Source organism: Hypanus sabinus, chromosome 18 (assembly GCF_030144855.1).
Source record: "Hypanus sabinus isolate sHypSab1 chromosome 18, sHypSab1.hap1, whole genome shotgun sequence".
NCBI lineage: Eukaryota > Metazoa > Chordata > Chondrichthyes > Myliobatiformes > Dasyatidae > Hypanus > Hypanus sabinus.
Window position 1 is genome coordinate 15,401,355 of NC_082723.1, and position 25,505 is coordinate 15,426,859.

Sequence of the window (25,505 nt, forward strand, 5' to 3'; positions counted from 1 at the left end):
TTTTTACTCCATGGGCCAAAATCTTTAACGAGGGTACTGGAAAGCTGGGGACTTCAGCTTGAGAAAGCTTCAAAACTGAAAAATTCCACATTTAAATAGAGAATAAAAGGCCTCATCTATGTGGTTATTTTCATCCATTGGATAACTTCAAATAGGTTATTCAGTGTGTTTTTTTTAAATGAAGGCTCTTCTTTTGAGCTAAAGTTAAGAGTAACAGACATGACTGCACATTATTGCAAAAGGCAGTTTGATTTCCTGGGGGAAATTCTACATTCTGCTGTTAAAGAGGTGTTTCTTTCTCTTCATTTCCCTCCTAAACCGAGCATCGCAAGTAACCATGGGACATGAGGCCAATATTATGAAAAAACAGGTATAAAATAGCAACCTGATTAAGGATATCAGTGAAGCTTGATCAGGATATTTGTCACTTGAAACCAAAAAAACTTATCAAGTATATGGATTTTAGTAAATTATTCAACAATATTCCCTACGGTCAGCTGATTGGGAAGGTCAGAAGGCATGGGATCCAGAGAAAGTTGGCCATGTGGATTCAGAATTGGCTTGCCAATAGAGGGTGGTAGTATATGCAGCGTATTCTGTCTGGAGGTCAGTGCTCTGCCTGGATCTGTTCCTTGACATCTGTGATTTTTATGAAGACAAAGGTCAGTGGTGTTGTGGATAGTGCAGAAGGTTGCTGTTGGTTACAATGAGACATTGATAGGAGGCAGAGCTGGGCTGAGAAATGGCAAATGGTGTTCAATCCAGGAAAATGTGGAATTCTCTCTGGAAGGCCAAACTTGAAGACAGAGTACAAGGTCACTGGCAGATAGCGTGGAGGAGCAGAGGGATCTTGGGTCCATGTCCATAGGTCCCTGAGGGTTGCTGTGCAAGTTTATTAGGGTGGTTAAGAAGATGTATCGCATGTTGGCCTTCATTAGTTGGGAGATTACATTCAAGAGCCACAAGATAGTATTGCAGCGCTGTAAAACTCTGCAACGTTTTTACGCTCAGCTCTGGTCACCTCATCATAAGGATGATGCAGAAGCTTTAGAGGAGCCACAGAGAAAATTTATAAGGAAGCTGTCTGTTTTAGGAAGCATGTCTGACGAGGAAAGGTTGAGCAAAATAGGGCTTTTCTCTTTGGAGCAAAGAACCACGCGAGGTGACTTGATAAAGGTGTACAAGATGATAGGAGGCATAGATAGAGTGTACAGCCAGTGCTCTTAGATAGGTATAGGGATGAAAGAAAAAAAAACAGAAGGCTATGTGGGACAGAGAGGTTGATTTACGGAGTAGATTAAAAGGCTGGCACAACATTGTGGGCTGAAGGGTTATTCCCTACACTCTTCCCTGTAGCATCTTATAAAGGAAATAATATTTATACTGTGTGGGATGTACACTTTCTATTAGTGTGCTACTTTCTATAGCATACAAATTGAGCCGTCTATATAATATATGCTGCATAGCATGCACCAAAAACCTGCTCTTCTTAACATATAAGATTTCAAATAGAATCATGGAAGATTTTCTGACCATTTGAGAGACAAACAATCCTTCATGTTAATGTTTCATCTCAAAGATGTCACCACCAACAGTGCAGCTCTGTCTCTCAATACCACACTTGGCTTGTCAGTCGAGAGTTAACAACTGAACAGAGCTGGTAGTGTACTTCTCAGTTGCACAGCTTCACCAGAGTTATGTTATCATTCTAAAGTGAAATTATCATTATGCTCAGTTCAGAATCAATATTTCTTTTGGTCCTTTAGAAGCTTCATTATAGAAAAGCAATATCTACAATAAACTGAGCAACACACACAAAATGATGGGGTACTTAGCCTAGGCAGCACCTATGGAAAAGTGTACAGTCAACATTTCGGGCTGAGACCTCCAGCATTTTGTGTGTGTTGCTCAGATTTCCAGCATCTGCAGATTTTCTCTTGTCTATGATAAACTGTCTTGTTTCAAAACAACCTCAACTCAACGCAAGCAACCCAGAGCTGTTAGTATGAGTCATGTTATTTCTGTGAAACTTGGCATTGTCTAAATACAATCAGTCCAATTCTTTGTGCTTACCTCTTGTGCCAGCTGTCCTCGTCACAGCAAGGCAGGACAACAGGTGCAAGTGGACAGGAAGGAAAAAAATAATCTTTTTAGGTTATTTAATGGGAATATTTGTGAGCCATAAATACATGACAGGAGAATGTCATGTTTGTCAGTACCCTATTGAGTTTATAAATAAAAGCATGAAGTTCAACAAGGATGCACAGTAGTGTAATGGTTAGCGTGATGCTTTACGATCCCCACCATTGCCCATAAGGAGTTTGTACGTTCTTCCCGTCACCCATTTATCCGGGTGCTCCGGTTTCCTCCCACAGTCCAAAGACATACCGGTTGGGTAGGTCAATTGGTCATTGTAAAATGTCCCCTGGGTGGCGCAGCTCAAAGGACCGGATCGGCCTATTTTGCACTTTATGTCAATAAATAAACACTAAGTGAGTTATGGTCATCTAAGGCCTTAGAATGTCAAGACCTTGCAGAGGTTACTGAGATTTAACTGAGTTCTCCTGGGGTAGAGGGCTGTCAGATGTGTGTAGAGACAACAGATGTTGAAACCCATCCTCTCAGACAAGGGCATTTAACTGACGATTTTAAAGGAAGTATTTAAAATCATAGTGGGTGTTGATGAGGAAATTGTTTTCAGCATGAGAGCCAGGAACGAGAGGACAATGATTCAAGAGAATCAGCAAAACAACACAGAAAGGAATTGAAAATGAGAGATTTAAATGACTGTAATATGGAAAGCACTCCCCACTGTTTGTAAAAGACTGAATCCAATTCAGCTCAGAAACAGCTGCCTATAAAACTCTTGGTTGGAAGTTAATCTAGCTAATTTTCAGAGGAATATAATGCACTAAATAAATAATAAGCTCTAAATTAGTTAGAGGAATTGTTTGATTATCTGCTCCCCACAATAAAAGGGCAAGAGACGATGCCTCTGCCACTGCAGATGATGCAATCTGCAGAACTCTGGGTTTCTTCACAAGAGCCCTTTCTAAACTCTTGACATTTTCTTCCTAGAAATTCGAGGATAACAGTCACATGTCAACAGTTCTGTTGGCAGGGACCCTTCAAGTCACACACCACTCTGTCTTGAGGAAAATGTATATTTGGCTCTCGTTGTTAGAATGTAGATGGAACACAAAACAGTACAGCACAGGACAGGAACAGGCCTTTCAGTCCACAAAGTCTGAGCCAGGCTAAAGGCCAAAATAAACTAAATCTCTTCTCCCCAAGTATGACCCATATCCCTCCATTTCCTGCATAGTCATGCAGCCAACCATTATTACCTCATTTATAGAAAGGCAACAAATACCAGCAAAATCCAAATAGTGGGCCTCCAAGAGGACCACAACCTTTTCATAGCTTGGAGGCTTGCATGCCTTAATAACCCAGAGATCTACGTTGGCTGGAGTCAGGGCATTATGCTTCAGCTCTTGGCAGTGTTACCCATGCCAAACAGGTCAAAGGGTGGAGAACAGACTAAGAGTGGTCCACTAGTCCTCCAGGTTCAGGAGTTCAGCTCAGTGCTAACGACCCTGACTGGTCAAACAGAATTGTTACAGAAACAACAATAAAGAATCCTTCTATATCTGAGAGCAACTGTACTCCTTGTGGTGAACTACATATACCTGCTGACTGCTCCTGTGGCTCCTCCCACAGACCCCTGTATAAAGGCGATTGAGGTCTGAGCCCGGCCTCTCTGTCTCCAGGATGTAGTATGGTGGTCAACCACTGCTTGTTCCTTCTTCCAGTCAATAAAAGCCGATATCTAGCCTTTACGTCTCAGAGAGAGTTATTGATGGTGCATCAATCCTGAGATTCCACCCAGGACTTGCATGACTGACAGCAGTGAAAACTTAGAGGAAGCTACTGACACGATGAAGGAAGTCAAGTCAAGTCACTTTTTACTGTCATTTCGACCATAACTGCTGGTATAGAACACAGTAAAAACGAGACAAAGTTTTTCAGGACTGTGGTGCTACATGAACAATACAAAAACTACACTGAACTGCGTAAACCAACACAAAAACTACACTAGACTACAGACCTACCCAGGACTGCATAAAGTACACAGAACAGTGCAGGCATTACAATAAATAATAAACAAGACAATAGGCACAGCAGAGGGCAGTAGGTTAGTAGGCCGATGGCTTGGGGGGAAATCTGTTACTTATATAAACCGTTTACTGGTGGCGTCCGGGATTCCATCTGTTTCTGTACTCCCGCCGAGTACTTCGTTGCCGCAGATGTAGTCCAATTTAATGTCCACTGGAGAGCAAAAATGGACGGCAGAGCTGCCCAGCTAGGGCTTGCTTTTTTCCTGGCCCACTCACCTCGCTTCCGCTTCCTTGCACACCGCTTACGATGTCCCCACCAGGGATGGAGGACCTTCATTGCTGCCCCAGATGACACTGGTGCAACGGGAAGAGTCTCCATCTCGTGGAGTGAGTAAAAAGGATTTTTTCCAATTATAACAGGCCAGTCTGCATGAAAACACAACCTTCAGCCCACTTTGTCTGTGCCGAACATCATACTAAACCCAATTTCCTGTAGTCTTCAATGCCATGATGTTTCACTGTTTATCTAAATGCTTCTTAAATATTGTGAGAATACCCGCCTCTACCAGCCCCTCAAGTTTGTCTGCAGTATGATGTGGAAAATTTGGGGCAGAACAGCAGTGTACTGGTTAGCACAAGGTTCAAATCCCACTACTGCTTACAAGGAGCTTCTTTGATCACTCCATGACCACCTGCATTTCCTCGCACAGTTCAAAGACATACTAATTAGCAGGTTAAATGGTCGTTGTAAATTGTCCCATGATTAGGCTGGGATTAAATCAGGGCATTGCTGGGCAGTGAGGCTCGAAAAGCTGGCAGGGCCTATTCTATGCAGTATCTCAATAAAAAAAAACTCCATTGGTTGCTAGGAGAGGTTTAAAAGGAGAAAGGTTTTTTCAGATGGTCCATCTTACTTCAATATTTTGTTTTCCCTTTCTGACAGTCTCAAGTTTCAGTTGGAGGTACACTGCCAGTGATGGAGCTGCTCCTCAGTTCATCAGCCAAGTGTCCATTCTGTGTACAGGCTGGTCGAGACACAGAAGCCAAATATTTGGGAGCACTGTCATATAATTGGGATAACTAACACAGGATTCAGCCCTTCTGTATGAGAAAGTTTACAGGCAAATTTGCTCCCAGCATTAAAGCCAGGAACAAGATGCTAAACTGGTTTTCTCTACTGATACCTAGGCCTGAAAGCTGCCACTCCTGCCTGGTGAATTCTCCTCACTGCCCTAGCCAAAGCATGGCATTGAGTATCTAGTTTCACTGCTCCAAATCCTGACCTGGTGCTGTCTACATGGAGTTTTGATGTTCTTCCTGTGACCATGTGGATTTATTCTGAGTGCTCTATTTTCCCTCCACATCCCTGCAAGTAGTTAGGATAATTGGCTATGTACAGTGCCAAAAAGTATTCACCCCCCCCCGAAGATTTTCATGTTTTATTGTTTTACAACATTTAATCACAGTGAATTTGGCTTTTTTGACACTGATCAACAGAAAGACACTTTCGAGTCAAAGTGAAAACAAATTTCTACAAGTTGGTCTAAATTTATTACAATTATTAAACACAAAATAATTGATTGCATAATTACTCACCTCCTTCAAGCCAGTATTTAGTAGATGCGCTTTTGGCAGCAATTACAGCCTTGAGTCTGTGTGGAGAGGTCTCAATCAGTTTTGCACATCTGAGCACTACAGTTGTTCTTCCCCATTCTTCTGAACAAAACTGCTCAAACTCTGTCAGATTGCATGGGAATCATGTGTGAACAGCCCTTTTGAAGTCCAGCCACAAATTTTCAATTGGATCGAGGGGTGTACTCTGACTTGACCACACCAGGACATTAGCTTTGTTGTCTTAAACCATTCCAGTGCAGATTTGGCTTTATGCTTGGGGTCATTGCCTTGCTGGAAAACAAATCTTCTCCAAAGTCACAGTTCCCTTGCAGACTGCATCAGGTTTTCCTCCAGAATTTCCCTGTATTTTGCTGCCTTCATTTTACCCTCCACTTTCAAGTGTTATGAATGTACCACAGCTCTGAGGGGCTGAAGGGTGTGGGGTAGCCCCCTCCTTTGTGAGAATCGCAAGATCACTATTGAGTCCGTTCAGGAGACACAGGAAATGGTACAGAGAGAGACGTGCCGAATACCTCGTTCCACCGCGATGCAAAATAACGCGACATTGACCATTGTCTCCTGGAGACGACGTTTGTGGATTGGGGACTATGCTACGTGCAAGCTCTCGGGCAAAGTGGGCTGGTTGAGAGAGAGATTGCATCATCCCAACCTGATTGACATCTGAGACCCCCTGAGGAAGTATAAAAGAGGGTCTGGGGGAAACACCCCCTTGAGACGCACCAGTAGAAACGCTAACGATACCGTAGTAGTAGGAAGCCATTTGAAGGAAGTCACGTGTGTTCGATTCTGTTGCTGGAATCAGTGACTGGAACCACGGAAACCAGCTTTTAGCTAACAACGGGGAGGCCCGCTCTCCTGATTCAACGGATTCACTTCATAAAAGATCCGGGCAAGTTTCTTTTCTCACCAATCTCTCTCTCTCTCCAACAAGTGAAAACCCAACGGTCCCCTCCACCAAAAGGCTGAGACCTGCAGGAACTGAGTGACTTTTATATTTCCATCGGACAATATATTATCCTCTAGACAAACGATCGAGCTGTTTCTTATTGATGGTTATTATTAAACCCGCGCTTTTAGATTGAGTAGTGACGACGTATATAATCTGAATGTTTGTAATAATCTTATTTTTGTGCCCCTTCATAAATAAAGACTTTTAAAAAATAGTACCATCAGACTTCAACAGACCTCTCTATCTTTGCTGGTAAGTGATCCAGTTACGGGATTTCGTAACAGTTGGGGTTCTCGTCTCAGGATTTGACACCAAATTGGAGGGCCAGTGAATCGGGCTTGTAGGTCCAAAACTTGGATCTGGTTACGCGAGTAGCCAGACGGGAAACCAGCAAAGATGGACGTGGGGGAATTTATAGAAAACTCGACTCTGGAGGCGCTGGAGGTGGCCTCCAAATCGGACTTGATAAAATTGGCGAAGGAGTTAAACCTCGGTGAGGTTGTCAATGAAAACGCGGGAGGTGCGAAGGGCAATAACTCAGTATTATATTGGGAAGAATGTGTTTACAGCTGAGGTATCGGAAAATATCCCTGAAAAGGTACCAGCTAGTGGGACGGCTCAGTTAGAGTTGGAGAAATTAAGTTAAAACAGCTGGAAATAGAGAAGGAGAGGGCCGAGAAGGAGAAGGAGGCAGAGAGACAGAGGAAACATGACTTGGAGATGGAGAAGTTAAGGCAAGAGCCACGAAGTCAGGGGTCAGACTGAGGGGAGTGGTTTGATGTCAGTCGGGCGTTGAGGTTAGTACCCCCGTTCGAGGAGACGGACGTTGATAGTTATTTCTTGCTTTTTGAAAAGGTGGCAGTGAATCAGAAGTGGCCCAGAGAGCAGTGGGTGGCGTTGTTACAAAGTGTGTTAAGAGGGAAGGCCCAGCGGGCATATGAGGCGTTGTCCACGGAGGGGGAAGGGGAAGAGAAATATGACCAAGTAAAGGCGGCCATTCTCCGGGGTTACAAGCTAGTAGCTGAAGCATATAGACAAAAGTTCAGAAATTTATGAAAAGGGTGGAATCAGACGTATACCGAGTTTGCCTATGAGAAGGGTGTGCTCTTGGACCGTTGGTGCACCGTGGAAAAAGTGGACAAGGATTATGGGCGTCTCAGGGAGTTACTTTTGATTGAGCAATTTAAAGGTTGTGTTTCGGAGGACATCCGGATGTATTTGAATGAGAAGCCGAATAAGTCCATTTCAGAATTTGCTAGTTTCGCGGATGAATATGTCCTAACCCACAAGACAAAGTTTTCCTCGAATAAAAGTTCCCAGAGAGACCGTGGGAACGATCGAGAAAGTCCGATGAGTGAGGCAGAGGTCCCACCAGGAGCTAGCGGTAAGGTTGAGGGGGAAAGGCAAGACGGCCAGAGGTTTCCGGGTTTGACCTGTTTTAATTGTGGAAAGGGAGGGCATATTGCATCTCGATGCTTTGCTCCGAGGAGAGAGAGAGGAAAAGGGAAAGCCGCAGTCCCTATCGGGTGTGCTGTGGTAATCAGTAAATCGACCAGAGAGCCCCGGGTAGACAGAGTACGAGAAGGGTCTGAGACTTGTCTGACACACGGAACCGTGTCTTTGAGTAAGGGGGAACCACCAATTCCCGTACGAATCTGGAGAGACACGGGGGCTGAGCTGTCGTTGATCAGCGGTAAGGTACCAGAAGTTGGTCGAAAAACGGGCATGGTAAAGGTAAAGGGGATCAGCAAAAGAATAGAAATGGTGGCCTTACATGAGGTCATTATAGATTGTGAGCTGGTGTCTGGACCCGTTGAAATAGGGGTGTCATCAGAGTTCCCGAGAACTAACGCGGACGTCCTTCTCGGTAACGATTTAGCAGGTGGTAAGGTTTGGGCAGCCATGATGCCGACCCGCCAACCAGCGAGTGCGGTGGCCCTGCCCCTAGAGTCCCAGATCTATCCCGCATGCGCGGTCACTCGCAGCCTGTCGAGAAAGGCAGCTGAGAACGACAGCAGTTTAAATCAGGCCAGTTTTGATTTGGCCGAGACATTTCTACCAACCCTGTACCACGAAGGTTTAGAGCAGGGGTGGGCAAACTTTTTGACTTGAGGGCCACAAAGGGTTCTAAAATTTGACAGTGGGGCCGGATCAGGAGCAGATGGACGGAGTGTTTTGGTAATACACCTCATAAGAGAAAATAAAGTATCATGGGATATGTAGAAAACAGTTGCTTTAATTTCAATTGAAAATGAACAAATGCATTACAACAAAATATCTGTCTTTGAAGTCCCATGGTATTTAGCTATTTATTGAAATGTCTTTTAAAACACTGAAAATTAAATGAATAAAATACAGCTTTTTTTAATAGTAACAGTTATAATTTTAAAGCACTGAAAATTCTGTTATCCTTCAAGATATTATCATCATCACTCTCCTCCTGACTGTCTTTATTTCAAAAACGGTAGGAGATGCAGGTCTACTTGTCCTGCTCCTTCTTATTAAATTGTCCCCTGTGCCAAAACTCAACAACGACCCGCACAATGACAGAACAGTGAGAGCGCGCCAATATGCGGAGCTCTGTGCTCGCAAATCCCCGCAGGCTATCTCCCTTAGCCGGAATGCTGGCTAATTGTGAGCCGGTTCGGATGTGCCAGGAAATGGATCGCCACAAGGTCACAAAGTAAAGCACAAATGTGGAGTAATACGCTGCACCTCAACAAAGGTCAATGTATATAGAGTGCGTCATCTATTGGGAAGACGCCAGAATTGCGGGGAAAAAACGTTAACAAGGTTTATTAATATAATTTCATCAAGTTCTGTGGGCCGGATTAAAAAGCTTAACGGGCCGCATATGGCCCGCAGGCCGTAGTTTGCCCATGCCTGGTTTAGAGGGTGGTAAAACGAAGAGTAGTAAAGTGAAAGAGGGTAAGGAAGCAGAGGTAGATCTGCCTTTAGCGAGGAAAAAGGTCCTAGAGGCAGAAAATAAAGATGAGGAACCATTAGAGCGGTTAAGAGGTCCAGAGTTGGACTTGGATGATCTGTCTGGTTTGGCAGAACTGTTTGAGGAAGTTGAAACTTCTAAAGGTGTTCCCGATAATGAAATGAGGGCAGCCCTAGATGAAAAGGGTGCCCTTACCTCGAAGAAATCTGCTGGGTTGGCAGATGAGGTTGTTTCAGCCTGTAGGGTTGAGTTTACTCCGGAAGGGAGTTGCCCAGAGAGTACCTGGGAGAATCAGGGGAATTTAGAGTTTGGACCGGGTACGGGTATTGAAAGCCTGGAAGAGGCCAATGTCCCGTTTGAGTGTGTCCAAGATGGGGATGCACGTGGTACTGAACCTAGTAACGGAGCTCAGAAGAAGTCTGAGGTATTTGATTCAGTGGAACGGGGTGGCTATCCTTGTGGGTCAGATAGACTTGGTTCAGTGGAAAAAGGGTTAACCTTGGTAACCGTGGGAAGTGTGAGTTCCCAGGTGTTTGTACTCGAAGGTGGGTTCAAAGTTAATGCAGAATTTAAGAATGGGGAGATGAGGATTATTATTGAAGGAAACGGAAAGTCTGTAGTTCCCAAGTCGAATGAAGAAATTTTAAACCTGGCAGATCGCTTACAGAGTGAGCCAGGAGATAGCGGCCCCCACTCTATTGTTATTCCAGGATGGGGTGTGAAGAGGCCGAATTCGAAATGCTACTTGAACAAAGAGTTCGAATTAAAAACCAATAGCCTGAAGGGTCCTGACAAAAGGGCTAGCCACCTGGGTAAAATTAAAGAATTGGGTGGAAATGGTCTAAGTTTGGGACACAGTGTTGATAAAATAACCCCTATGAACGAGGCAAGCCGGAGTTTACCACGCCAAATTACTCGAGTTCCCCACAGGGGAACTCACCAGAAAAAAGGCGACGGTTAATGGGGATGCCATTTTAAACAGCAAAGCAGGTTGTACGGGATTGTGCCAAAGCATGTGAATAATAAAGACACCCCCTTTGGAGACCTGCCGATTAAGTAAAACGACCGAAACGATTAGTATTTGCATAAACTTTTGTAGATGCACATAAGCTAAGATCACACCTCCTTAGTTTAGTTGCTGAAGGAAAGAAATAAAATAGGTGGTTATTAAATTGAAGTCTGATGCTACAAGACTTTAGTACGGTACGCGATGTTAAGGTATTAAAGAAAGTGACACTGTAATCGTTAACTGTTTAGATCAGGGGTCAACAACCTTTACCACTGAAAGAGCCACTTGGACCCGTTTCCCACAGAAAAGAAAACACTGGGAGCCGCAAAACCCGTTTGACATTTAAAATGAAATAACACTGCATACAACGTTTTTTTTGCCTTTATGCTATGTATAAACAAACTATAATGTGTTGCATTTATGAAATTGATGAACTCCTGCAGAGAAAACGAAATTACATTTCTGCATGCAACAAAAACATTTTGAACTCCGAAAAAAAGACGTTGGGTTGAAGGTTACTTTTAAGTAAAATACTCAACGTCTATTTGAGTCCTTCTTGTATTTATGAAAAACGCCAAACTTAAATTTGCCGCCAGCAGCAAACCAAAAATAACATCAGCCAGCTGTCAGCCTGAAAAATAAAAGGACTATTTCACTGAACAATGAAAAAATATGAATATACATAAAATAATAGGCAATTAAAATATTTATCATACTTGGTTAATGGGATTTCTGCTCCTGGACCTCAGCGCACAGCGTCTGCACATCAGGGCTGTATGACATCACCTTCATCTTTACACAGGATCGCAAGCTGTCATCTGTGAGGCGTGCGCGATGTTTGTTTTTAATAAAGTTCATGTTGGAGAACACCTGCTCACATACATATGTGGATCCAAAGATCGACAGGACTCCAAGCGCATACTTTTTCATGTTTACATAAATGTCGGGCATAGCATTCCACGTTTCGAACACAAGTTTGTCCGGTTTTGGAAGGTTTTCAATATCACTCCATTTGTGATTCTGAGCAAGAACGGCCTTCTGACGGGCAACATCTTCAAGGTCTGCTGTCAAGCGTCTAAACTTGGACACCCATATGTCTTTGTCGGCTATGTCGGCCAGTTCCATCTCAAGATCAGGTTGACTCACACCTGCCAATGCAGTCGTATTCAGTAGGGAAGGATCGATGCTTAAGGGAGTGACCGGGAAGGATAATGTGTTTTTTTCCTCTCTGAACTCACAGAAGCGTTTCCCAAACGATGTTTGCATTGCGATGATTGCAGAATGTAAATACTCCGAAATTATCATGTCGTGACCTTGTTTGAACTCTCTCAAATTGGGGAAGTGAGACAAAGTGCCTTTCTGTAAATCTCTGGCAAGCACTGTCAACTTGCGCTCGAATGCCAAAACATCCTCCAACATGTGCAGGGCTGTGCGTCCTTACCCAGTTGAAGAGCTGTGTTCAGCGTGTTCAGGTGCGCTGTCATGTCTACCATGAAGTGTAGCTTTTCCAGCCACTCTGGCTGTTCCAGCTCAGGAAAGGTGAGCCCTTTGCTGCCCAGGAAAGTTTTCACTTCTTCCAGACACGCGACAAAGCGTTTCAGCACCTTCCGTCTGGACAGCCAGCGATAAAAACACGTTGTAGCGGTGTCAGTAAACTGCAGTCAAAGATAGCTTTATTCGAACTAAACAGCCTTGCTTTTAAGCCTCCCTCAACCCAGCCCCCATGGACGCAGATGCTGCAAAAGACGCGTACTCACAAACCCCCGTAGGCTATCTCCCTTAGCCGGAATGCTGGCTAATTGTGAGCCGTTTCGGATGTGGCAGGAAATAATGTATCGCCACACTTAGATTGTACAAGATCACCATAATCTTCAAATTTAGAATTACATTTCAAAAGCTAACAAACTAACATAAAATACATTTTAATTAAATACTGACCAATTATTTCCCAAAGCCACAGGGAGCCGCAGCACAGAGGTGAAAGAGCCACAAATGGCTCGGGAGCCGCAGGTTGCCGACCCCCGGTTTAGATACTGAATTGAATGTATAACTGTATTACTCTGTAAAAAAAAACTTTTGTATTGTGTTAGATTCTAAAACCCTGTAAGACTCTACTACTTCGTTTTCACCGCTGGGGAAAACGCTTTGAAGAAAGGGGGTGTTATGAATGCACCACAGCTCTGAGGGGCTGAAGGGTGCGGGGTAGCCCCCTCCTTTGTGAGAATCGCATGATCACTATTGAGACCATTCAGGAAATGGGAGAGAGAGACGTGCCGAATACCTCGTTCCACCGTGATGCAAAATAATGCGACATTGACCATTGTTTCCTGGAGACCACGTTTGTGGATTGGGGACTATGCTACGTGCAAGCCCTCGGGCAAAGTGGGCTGGCTGAGAGAGAGATTGCATCATCCCAACCTGATTGACATCTGAGATCCCGTGAGGAAGTATAAAAGAGGGTCTGGGGGAACACCCCCTTGAGACGCACCAGAAGAAACGCTAACGATCCCGTAGTAGCTGGAAGCCATTTGAAGGAAGTCACGTGCGTTCGATTCCGTTGCTGGAATCGGTGACTGGAACCACGGAAACCAGCTTTTAGCTAACAACGGGGAAGCCCGCTCCCGATTCAACGGATTCGCTTCATAAAAGACCCGGGCAAATTTCTTTTCTCACCAATCTCTCTCTCTCCAACAAGTGAAAACCCAGCGGTCCCCAAAAGGCTGAAGCCTGCAGGAACTGAGTAACTTTTATATTTCCATCGGACAATATATTATCCCCTAGACAAACAATCGAGCTGTTTTTTATTGATGGTTATTATTAGACCCGCGCTTTTAGATTGAGTAGTGACAACGTATATAATCTGAATGTTTGTATTAATCTTATTTTTGTGCCTCTTCATAAATAAAGACTTTTAAAAAATAGTACCATCAGACTTCAACAGACCTCTCTATCTTTGCTGGTAAGTGATCCAGTTACGGGATTTCGTAACACAAGCCTTCCAGGACCTGCTGCAGTGAAGCATCCCCACAGCATGATGCAACCACCACCATGCTTCATTGTAAGGATGGTGTTGTGGCGGCTCATTTCCTAGCGTATGCGAACCGACTCACAATTAGATAGCCTACGGGGGTTTGCGAGCACAGAGCTTTGGAGCCTCTTCGCCATGGGGGGGCCGGTTGACAGAGGCTTAAAAGTGAGGCTGAAGTTTTCGAATAAAGTTTTTCCTTCGACTGCAGTTACCGACTCCGTGTCGTAATTTTAGCGCTGTTTGTAGCACACCGCTACAGTGTGTTTTTGATGATATGCGGTGTTTGACTTATGCCAAACATAACGTTTAGTCTGGTGGCCAAAAGGCTCAATTTTGGTTTCATCTTCTTTCAGCTGACTTCAAAGTCTCCCAAATGCCTTCTGGCAAACTCTAGCCAAGATTTCACGTGAGTTTTTTCCCCCCCAATAGTGGCTTTCTCTTTGCAACTTCCATAAAGCTGTGACGGGTGAAGCACCCAGGCAACAGTTGCTATATACGCAGTCTCTCCCATTTCTGCCATCGAAGCTTGTGACACCTCCGGGGTTGCCGTAGGTCTCTTGGTGACCTCTCTCACAAGTCCCCTTCTTACACGGTCTGTCAGTTTTTGAGGATGGGGTGTTCTAGACAGATTTACACTTGTGCCATATTCTTTCCATTTCATGGTGATTGACTTAATTGTATTCCAAGGGATATTCAGTGACTTGGAAATTTTCTTTTATCCAACTCCTTTTTTTTATAAGAAATTTTTTAATTGAATTTTCAAATTGCTACAGAAGGAAAAAAAATTATCACCCTTTCCTTAACCCCTCCCCCCTGACATATCCCAGTAGAAAGAGAAAGACAGAAAGAAAGAATGCCTGGATATCGGAAGATCCCCACATGCTGCACGGAGTTCATAATAGCTTTAATATATTTATTTATTTATTTCCCCAAATAACCAATAATTTTATCTTCGGAGCACCTATATATTTAATCCTATCTTTTGTAAATAAGGGCACCAAATTGTCAGAAATATTTCGTATTTATCTCTTAAATTATAAGTAATTTTTTCAAATGGAATGCAGCTAAAAGCTATATCTATTTTCATTTTCTTAATGTATGTTAAAATTCTTTTTCTTTTCACCGGTCCGTTAAGCCCATTAACATTAAAACTTTTAAAATTCAGTAAATTAGTCATTATTTTTAACAGGGTTACTTCAGTCTATAGTAATACCTAACTTTTCAACTTTCGTAGTACCTTGGGGAATCTTTTTAAAATTCTCCGTGTTGCTATGTGTCTCCCCGGATTGTCCAGGCAAAGAAAGAAAGATTAAAGAAAAATAGATTATAAAGAAAAAAAACAAAATACCCCCCTACTAATGTTGTGAATAAAGAAAACACACATTACCCCCCTCCGTTGTGCGGGTCATGGCAATCGCCATGATTACACACGTGAATCCCGTAGCAATCGATCCGAAGTTCCCCCAGCTCCCCCGTAACATAAAAAAGTATATATAAGAGAAGAAAAAATATCACTATTCTCGATTAATATTTCTCAAATTTTTACCTTTCTCCCCGTATCATATAATTAAGAATATATTTAAATATTCTTCTGTCCTTAAACATCCATCAACTCCATTCACTGTCACAGTCTTCATCTTTAATCAGTTTCACTTTTAAATCTTTGGCTGTGATTAGCGAATATTTGGGAGTTCTTGTGCAAATTCTTCCGCATCCCGATAATCAGTAAAAGATCTTCTTTTTCCGTCATCCAAAAAAATTATCAGGGTTGCCGGGTGGCACAATATAAATTTATAACCCTTTTCCCATAAAACTTTTTTCGCTGGGTTAAATTCCTTCTTTTTCTTCAAAAGGTCACAACTTATATCAGGATAGAAAAGAACTGTTTTCCCTTCTATCATCAATGGCCCATTTCTCTTTCTGGCACATTGGGCAGCCGCCTTCAGGATCTTTTCTTTATCTTGATATCTTAAGCATTTTATCAAGATTGATCGTGGGTTTTGATCAACTTAAGGTCTTGATCTTAAGGCTCTGTGAGTCCTTTCAATTTCAATTAACTGGGTTCCTTCTTCCATTTCCAAACTTCCCGGAATCCATTTTTGAAAAAAATTTATTGGATCCTCTCCCTCTATACCTTCTTTAAGTCCAACAATCTTAATATTATTTCGTCTGTTAAAATTTTCAAGTTCATCCACTTTTTCCAACAACTTGTATCCAACCCCTGACATGCTTTTCAATAACCTTTTTGCTAAGATGCTTGGATTGTCCTTTTGCCTTCATGGTGTAGTTTTTGCCAGGATACTGACTCACCAGTCTCTGGACCTTCCAGATACAGGTGTAATTTTACTACAATCAATTGAAACACCTGAACTGCACACAGGTATCTCCACTGAACTAATTATATGGCTTTCAGAACCAATTGGCTGCACCAGTGATGATTTGGTGTGTCATATTAAGGGGGGGGGGGGGTTGAAGACTTATGCAATCAATTATTTTCTGTTTTATATTTGTAATTCATTTAGATCACTTTGTAGAGATGTTTTCACTTAGACTTGCGAGTCTTATTCTATTGATCAGTGTCAAAAAAGCCAAATTAAATGATGAAAACTTCTGGGGGGGGGGGTGGTTGAAGACTTTTTATAGGCATTGTAAGTTGCCTATAAACTCTCAGTGGGAGTTGAAAGATGTAAGGAGAAATAAAAATGCAATCGTATAAATGTGTACTCGATGGTTTATGTGAATTCTGGGGGCTGACTGTCCCTTTTTTTGTATGACTCTGACTCAAGCAGCATTAAAATTGGTTGATCCAGTCATTGATCTCAGCTTTATTTGTGGAAGCTTGCTTTTCACAAATCGGTTGTACACGATAAAGTGTTTTGATTATAAAACATTTTGGCATGTTAAGCAACTTTGAAAGATGCTATTTAGATATGCTGGTCCTTCATTTACCAACTAACAGCACACGTCAGGAATTGAATCTAAAACTGTATCAGTTTGGATTGTTAGTTAATTGGATAAGCTTGTTAAAACAAATGGAGTCATGTCTGTCTTTTAAAAAGAAGACAGTGCCACATTAAGGCGGCAATGTTGTACATTCATTTACAAAATCCACTTCTTGGTGATGCATGCTAAGGATTGCATAACTATTTCTTTCTAGTTGGGTCAAAACGCTGGAATTCCCTGATTTAGCACATTAGTCATGATCTTTTGGCACAATGTGTGCTATTTAGGGCTTCAACACACCTATCATTCTTTACAATGCCTTTGGTATAACATATTTTATTTATGACTTATTCAGAGAAACAGCCCTTTCTTGGGAAACAACTCTGCATTCTTACTGTCCAGACCTCATCACTCAGTGCTGTCAGCAGTACCTCCTGCAATCCAAACCTGCAGCTCTGGAATTTCATCACCAAACTTCTCTCTCGCTCCCTCCTCCTTTAAGATTCTCTTTAAAATTAATCCAGCCTAATTTCACCTTGTTTGGCTTGGTGACAAATTCAGTCTGACGAAGCTCCAGTGGTGAGGCCTGCAACATTTGACTGTTTAGGTTGCTGCAGGTCAGGTGTGGTGTTCTGGGGCCATCTAAGAGTAGAAGTTGACTGGGCAGCTCCTCGAGCCAACTCTGCGATTCAATAAAACTGTGGCTGAACTGACATTTCACTTTAAATTCATTCTCATGGCTGATTCTCATAACACTTTATTCTCCTAGAATCTAATTATCTAATCCTTGATTATGCCTCATGATTCAACATCACATTCCTCTAAAGAAGGAAGGAATTCTCCTCTTCTGTCTGGTGGCCAAGCCATTGAAAAGCTGTATCTTTGGACATCTCCCAGCATTCAGGGGTATGAAAGACAAAGGACCCAATGCTGTTTATCCAAACAGAGTACTGTGCTTCTCACCTTCACTCTTGCATTCATTTTCTCTCCTATTCACAAGCTTGTGACCTCTCCCCACCAGGAGTTGACATCAGAATATCCCAGCTCAGGCTTTCATTACATCCTTTTAACAAATCGCTTTTCTCGGTTCAGAAGTACCTGCGGTTCAAACAAACTTCTGGCTGCTCTTCCATCCTCGCTATGTCTGTAGAATCCCAGCCTTCCTCTCATTCATCAATTCTGCTCCCTGCCTCTATTCAGATGTTCATCTTTTACCAGCACTTACCTTACAAATGGAAAAAAACCTGCCGGTAAGCAGCATTTCTTTAGAAGAGACATGTGCCAAAGGGGAAAAAAATGCTTAAATTTAGACAATGGTGCCAAAAGCAGTTTTCGATATCACTATTACTACGGTGCAGTCATAACAGGTATACTGTAGATAGACTGGAAATTAAAACCCACGCAGACCAATGGCACTTTCAAATCTGTTGTAACTGGAAAATCCCCTTAATAAGAGTATAAACATGCTACCCAGAATGAACTGACTTCTAATGATGTTCTCTCCTTTTCTTTTTCCATCATATTCACATGAAATGTCCTTTCTGCTATCTGCTAATAGGCTTCCAGGGTAAAAAGATCAAAATAACATTCAACTGTACAAATTATCCACTACTCCCATCTTATTATATAATCACTAATTGCTTTCTGGTTCCTAAACCAACAGCTTCAAACCCCTTCTATTCAGTCCCAATAAGGGAAAGGCAATTCTGGTCCAGAATACTAGGCTGATAATCACTAATATTCTTGTATAAGTTGAGGGAACCTCTCACTGCAAGAGCTTCTTTATGCATTGTAGGACTAGCCCAGTGGCTAGGCAGAATGGTTTGGTGCTTGAATGAGCATGCTAATCCTACCACTACATTCTGTTCCTGTCTAAGAGAATACACTGAAGAGATGAGAATAAAAAAATCTTTTTTCTATTACATCAAAAGTTCCTCCATTGAGTTCTGTTAACATTCATTTCCTTGGAAATCTCACACATCCTTTCAACATTTACGCCAGCCATCCCCATTGGAGATGCTTTGAAAAATATTTACACTTGTATTTCTGTATGGCCAGGCATTTCGTTTGGAAATTGCTTACTTAAACCAGTTTGCAAAGAAGCAGACAGAATTAAACATGTCATGAGAACAACATTTCCCTCAGTGTTAGCAAAGCCAAAGAGCTGGTTATCTTTTCTTTTGGGGTGGGTGGGGGGAGAGGAGGGGGCAGTGCACATGCTTCTGTCTACGTCAATGGTGTGAGCTTCAAGTTCCTAGCAGAGAACATCAGCAGCTGCTTGTCCATGGCTAAGAAGCTCACCAATCCCTCTGCCTCCTCAGGAGGCTGAAGAAATTTGGCATGTCGCTATCAACTCTTTATCAATTTTTAATGAGATTTAGATTAGTTTATTTATCACATGTACATCAAAACATACAGTGAAATAAATGTGTTATTTGTGTTAACGGATAACACAACCTAAAGATGCGCTAAGAGCAGGCTGCAAGTATCACCACACAACTCTGAACCATCAAGTCCACAATGTTCAGTAGAAAGCATCCTATCTGGATGCATAACAGTGTGGTATGGCAACTATTCTGCATGTGACCAGGAGAAATCACAGAGAATTGTACACATCATGCAAACTAGCCTCCCCTCCATGGACACTATCTATACTTATCACTGCCTCAGTAAATCAGCAAATATAATCAGATCCCCCCCCCCAAAGAAATAACTGTGAACTCCCCTCTTCCATTGGGTCAAAAATACAAAAGCCTGAAAGCATACACCACCAGGTTCAAGTACACCTTCCACACTGTTAGACTATTAAATAGGTCTGTAGTATAAAATAATCTCTTAATCTCACAAGGTGTTATGATCCTGCATTTTGTTGTCCAGTAGCACTGCACTTTTTCTGTAGCTGTTATAATTTACCTGCATTTTATTGTACAGCAGCACTTACATCCGAGTGAAGAAGTGTTTTGAGAGGTTGGTGACAAAACATACTAAATCCTGCCTGAGAAGTGGCTTGAATCCACTCCAATTTGCCCATCATCACAACAAGTCCACAGCAGATGGCATTTGATTAGCTCTTCACTCCACATCCGGACAGCAAAGATGCACACATCAGGATGCTCTTTATTGTCTACAGCTTGGCATTCAATTCCACCATCCCCTCAAAACTAATCAACAAGCTTCAAAACCCTGACCTCAATATCTCCTTAGTGCAACTGGATCCTCAATTTCCTGACTTACAGTCCCCAGTCCGTTGGGATTGGCACCAACATCTCCACTATCTCCATTAGCAGAGGTGCAGTACAAGGCTGTGTGCTTAGGCCCCCTACTCTTCTCAGTTTAGAATGATGACTGAACAGCCATATTTAAATTTGCTGATGACACCAATTCAAAAGTGGTGACAAATCAACATTGAGATTGAAACTCTGGTTGAGTGGTGCCACAACAACAACCTCCCCTTCATTGTCAGCAAAACCTCGGAGCTGGTCATTGACTTCAGGAGGAGGAAACTAGAAATCTCATCGGGGATCAGAGGTGGACAGGGTCAGTAACTTTAAATTCCTCAGTGTTATTATTTCAGAAGATCTGGGCCCAGTACAATTATGAAGGCAGCACAGCAGTGCTTCTACTTCCTCAGAAGGTTGCGAAAATTCGGAATGACATCTAAAATTGACAAGCTTCTATAAATGTGTGGTGGAGAGTATATTGACTGTTCTTTTTTAATCATGGTCTGGTATGGAAACACCAATGCCCTTCAGCAGAAAATTCTACAAAAATTAGTGCATACAACTTAGCCCATCATGGGTAAAGCCCTCCCCACTACTGAACACATCTACATGTAGTGCTGTTGCAAGAATCCCCATCACCCAGGCCATTCTCTCTTCTCTCTGCTGCCATCAGGAAGACAGTACAGGAGCCTCAGAACTCACACTACCAGGTTGAGGTACAGTTATAAGCTCTCAACTATTAAGCTCTTGAACCAAAGGGGATAACTTCACCCAACCTCACTTGTCACATTACTGAGCTGTTCCCACAACCAATGGACTCACTTTCCAGGAGTTTTCATCTCATGTTCTCGATATTTATTGCTTGCTTACTTACTAGTCGCTTATTTATTGATCTAGCACTCACATGTTGTTGTCTTTTGCTCATTGGTGTTTATCCGTCCTGTTGGGTGCAGTCTTTCATGGAGTGTGTTCCTAGGATTTACTGTGGATGCTCACAAGAAGAGGAATCTCGGGTTGTATATGGTGATATGTATGTGCTTTGATAATAAGCTTACTTTGAACTTTTGTTATTCTTCTACCTTTTCCTGCCTCAACGCACTGTGTATTTGATCTGTATAAACAGTATGCAAGGCGAGCAATTCACTGTATCTCAGCAAGAGTGAGAATAATAAACCAATTACAATACAGCAATAGTGCAAGTCAGTATATGCCACTCAGCAGAAGTCAGAGACAGGAAACGGAGGAGGAACAGGAATTCTATTTGTGGAATGGATGTAAAATGATAGAAGCAGTAGAAGAGATGCCACATTAGCACTGCAGTTAGCATGATGTTATTATAGCTCAGGGCATTAAAGTTCGTTGTTCAGTTCTGGTGCAGTCTGTAATGAATTTGTTCATCCTCACAGCAACCATATGGGTTTCCTCCAGGTGCTCTGGTTTCCTCCCACAGTCCGATGACATACCAGTTAGTAGGTTAATTGGTCATTGTAAATTGCCCTGTGATTAGGCTAGTGTAAATGGATTACTGGGTGGTGCCACTCCTTGTATCTCTAAATAAATGAGGAAAAACTGGAACATTAACTGAAGGGCAGGAGAGGGGCAAATACGAGGGGCTGCTTTACCTGCAGGTATTGTGTTTTGGCTGAATAAGTGCCAGACTGAAGGGCTTATGAAGTCAATTCACTTACAGAAGGTTCGTTTTCATTGGCACCTTCTTACTGGTATGTGCCAGGACAAAATTCAATCGGATGGATTCTACAAAGTCAAACTACCCTGTACTCTGGGATTTTTTTTTCTTGAGAAGTTAGCTGGAGAACGTTCACTGAGGGAAACAGTAAAGGGGTGCAGCAAGCAAGCTGACAAGATAAACTATAACATGACATCACATGTGGAAGTATGCAAGTGTGACGATTTTAATATCAGCAGCACTTAGTGTATAATATATAATATACAGATTGTGACAATAGTCAACACATCTATCTGTGAATCCTGAAGCACCAAAGTTAAATTATTGGTTAACACATGACAAAACAATGCTCCTCCTTGCATGAGCTGTGTGACTTCAAATAAACTCTTCACCACAGAGCTAACCACCCTATCAATTGGCATAAAGACAGAGTCACTGAATGAGAAGAGGATTGGGTGTTGAGTGACCTGAAAATCCTTCTAGCCTAGCATTGGGGACATCTTCAAAAGGCGATGCCTCAAAAAAGGCAGCATCCATCACAAAGGGCCCCCATCACCCACATGCCCTACCAGAGAGGAGACGCAGGAGCCTGCAGGCAAACAGTCGGCATTTTATGACCCGATTCTGAATATAATCTGTTCTTCATGGGGCGAGCATTGACAGGGGAAAACAATACTCGTACATTGGAGGCATTTTTTTCTCTATCTGCCGATGTGTGGAAAAGTCAAGAGGTAACAGATTTATTGTTGATACAGTATTGCATTCTTTATGAATAAAATAAAACCTTGCATGGAATTACAGCAAAGACTCTGATGCAAGTCACAGAAACACTGTCCTGAATAAATTTCTAGGGAACATTTGGCACAGACTCATTAGGCTAAATGGCTTATTTTTAACAAGTTTTAAATCAGTGGAACTGCCGTGTTTCTTCATTCCCTTGTCGAAAGCAACTGTATGCATGCAGGGATATTCCATCTTCAACAGAGAGATGTGCCCCGAGGGATATTGCCACTGAAGAAATGTTGCCAACTAACTTTTAGCTCACATTTTATCTGCTGGGAGAACCAGTTTTGCATGTATGTGTACACACGTGGCTGTGTTCAGATGGGGCAGGTAAGCAGGTGACCAAAGACTTGTTGAAACAGTTTGGTTTTAAGTGGGAGAGTTGGCAAAGTTTAGGAAGGGAAAAATCCCAGGAACCAGGAGTTCATTACTTTCTAGTGGAACTATGGTAGTGAGGTGCTCAAACAACAATAGTTTGAGTGGGTTCCTCATTGCTTTAGTGGTCAGTTTATAAAGGGCAGGGGAAGGAGGGCAATATTTACTCTTCCTTTTCACTGCTAGGCTGAAAGCCAGACAATGGTTCACAAGGACTAAACAGGGCAGTGCTCAAGAAATACAGGCAGCAGACTCCCAGAAAAAATCACCTTCTGCAGAGTGATAGAATTTACAGTGGCTTATTTCTGCAGCACCTTTAACGCAATAAATGCCCCCAAGGCACCTCAAAGAAAATCAAACACAGTATAATCATAATGAATAACTTTTGGTCTGATGTCGCCATAGTTCCTGCCTGAATGGCGATTAGACAAGTCCCTAAACAAAACAGATTCTAGTAATACTGAGAGGGTCAGGTAGCTTCCATGGACCAAGAGCGTGCCAAAGTGGAAATGTACTACCTGACCCACTATCTCCTGCATTTCATGTTTCACTTCAGATTTCTGGTATCTGCATTTATTTAGTTTTATGTAAATCCTCATTTGACTGCAAAAATGTGTAAACTACCGCGTGGTCCACTGAAGCAAGCAAGTGTTAAGTAAACTGTTCAGCGCTATTTATTGTAGAGATCAGCTCATTTTTTCCTCGCGAAATCCACACCCTCCCTCTCCGATTTGCAGCGATCAGTAAATAAACTCGAAAGGAGGGCTGCTCCAAGCCTGCCCGCCTCTCCTCTGTCCCTCACGGGGCAGGTTTGCACTGGGCGGTGCTGCACAGCGGGTGACCAATTTCAAACGAATGTCAAAGGGTAGATCTTGGCATCTGACTTACCGCATCGTCCAGCAGGTCAAGCATGCAGACTTTGACGGGCTGTGCGAGGGCTTTTTGAAGATTAAACAACGATTTCGTCTCCATTTCTCCCGTCTCGTGGTATTGTAAACAGTGGACCTTTCACATGCTGTCTCCGCAACACACTCAGATATGGGGGGGGGGGCGGCTTGCAGACGTGGACAGACTGGGAAACTCCCCTTTGGTTTTATTTTTTCATCGATATATGACAGGATGCTGTAACAAAGCTTCCTTCCTCCGCAACCCTCGAGAAATCCTCAGTGGCGAGTATCGCCCTCCCTCACCGTGCGGCAACACGCTCTTGGATTTGCATGTTATTGTCAAGGCACACCAGATGTGAGTCAAACTGTCTGCAGTATATCGCCGCCGTGGAGTCACAACAGCCTCGTCCCTTCATTCCTCTGTAACTCAAAAATCGGATTTTATCAATCCCATTTGTGTAAAATGACGCGTTCCCCGCACGACCACTGCCTACGAGCATGGCTCTGTAGAAAACACCAGCATTTCTGTGGTGCCTTTCATTGCCTCGTGCCAGTCCAAACAGTGTTAGTATTACTGAAGGGAAATCATTGTCCCAATAAGGGAAAATGGCAGTAAGATCCCATAGACTCTGTTTTGGTTAGTCGATGAGACTAGGGACAAGATTCTGCCAGCTGCTCACACTGCATTGTGTTGGCACTGGAGTGTGCTCATAAAAGATAAAATCCTGAAATTCCTGGTGTTTTTCCCGGTTCTCTGCTACAGCTTGCAAAAGGGGAAATGGCAGCTGTCTGTTGTGGGGCTCCAGTGATCTCCTTTCAGCAGGAACCTGGGGAAGTTCCTCTGGGACTTAAGAGCTGAGCTCTCCCACTCCTCTTCCCTTTTGGTTATAGAGCCACACATATCATTAAGGCCATACACACTCCGTGGCTACTTTATTAGGCATACCTGTACACCTGTTTGTTAATGCAAATATCTGATCAGCCAATCATGCAGCTGCACCTCAATGCATAAAAGCATGCAGACATGGCCAAGAGGTTCAGTTGTTCAGACCAAACATCATTTTGGGGAAGAAATGTGATCTATGTCACTTTGACCGTGGAATGATAGCTGGAGCCAGATAGAGTTGTTTGACTATCTCAGAAACTACTGATCTCTTGGAATTTTCGTGCACAACCATCTCTCGAGTTTACAGAAAATGGTGTAAAACAAAAAAAAATCCAGTTAGTCCTCTGGGTGAAAACACCTTGTTAATGAGGTCAGAAGAGAACAGCCAGACCAGTTCAAACTGAAGAGCATCTCTGAACACACAACACATCGAACCTTCAAGTGGATGGGCCACAACAGCACAAGACCAGTCTTAGTTACCTAATAAAGTGGCTACTGAGTGTAGATCCCTTGGTCTGACTGTGTTAAACTGGTCTCCGTGGGTAGACTGTTATTGCTGTTAGTTCTTAAGATGGGTGGAGAAGAGCAGGAAATCAGGTAGGGGTCCTATCTACTAACCACTTACTCCTACCAGAAATAAACAATTAGGTGACAACAAGACTTACTTTCAGGATCCATGGTTCAAAGCAGCATTCCTAATTGCAACTACAATGAAAAGCACTAGATGAGGAGTATAGTTAGGGCACTTTTCATTGAGTTTGATTTACACTGAAAAGGTCCACACAGCCAGCTGTCAGACTTGAAGGACAAAGTGAATTGTTACTATGCAGGCATTCAACAGGTTCTCAAACCAGTTTTCAATTTGTTTCTTCTAAGGCCTGTGTTCATGCTCAGTGGCTTCAAGATTGTCATTTATAAGAGAAGCAGGACATTCTTCTTTGCCTGGGCTGCAAACAAGATTTGACCTTAGAGTGTTGATCAGCTATCCAGTTTCATGGGCCATCACAACTCAATCCAATTTGTATCAAACCTCCATGTGA

At 42.7% G+C, this 25,505-nt stretch overlaps 1 protein-coding gene and 1 long non-coding RNA gene across 3 annotated transcripts in view; one reads left to right on the top strand and one right to left on the bottom strand.

Moving 5' to 3' along the window:
* The window catches only part of LOC132407346 (ral guanine nucleotide dissociation stimulator-like), a 156,723-nt gene that overhangs the window by 85,622 nt on the left and 45,596 nt on the right, over positions 1-25,505 (bottom strand). The window contains exon 1 of one of the 2 annotated variants that reach the window (XM_059993703.1): positions 23,581-23,701. The exons of the other annotated variant lie outside the window; for it this stretch is intronic. Coding sequence (XP_059849686.1) covers positions 23,581-23,664 — 84 coding nt within the window. The 5' untranslated portion in view covers positions 23,665-23,701. Of the gene's footprint in view, positions 1-23,580; positions 23,702-25,505 lie in introns of those variants that run through there. 2 annotated transcript variants of the gene reach the window in all.
* Positions 1-25,505, top strand: part of LOC132407349 (uncharacterized) — a 65,906-nt gene that overhangs the window by 35,030 nt on the left and 5,371 nt on the right. The window lies entirely within an intron of this gene.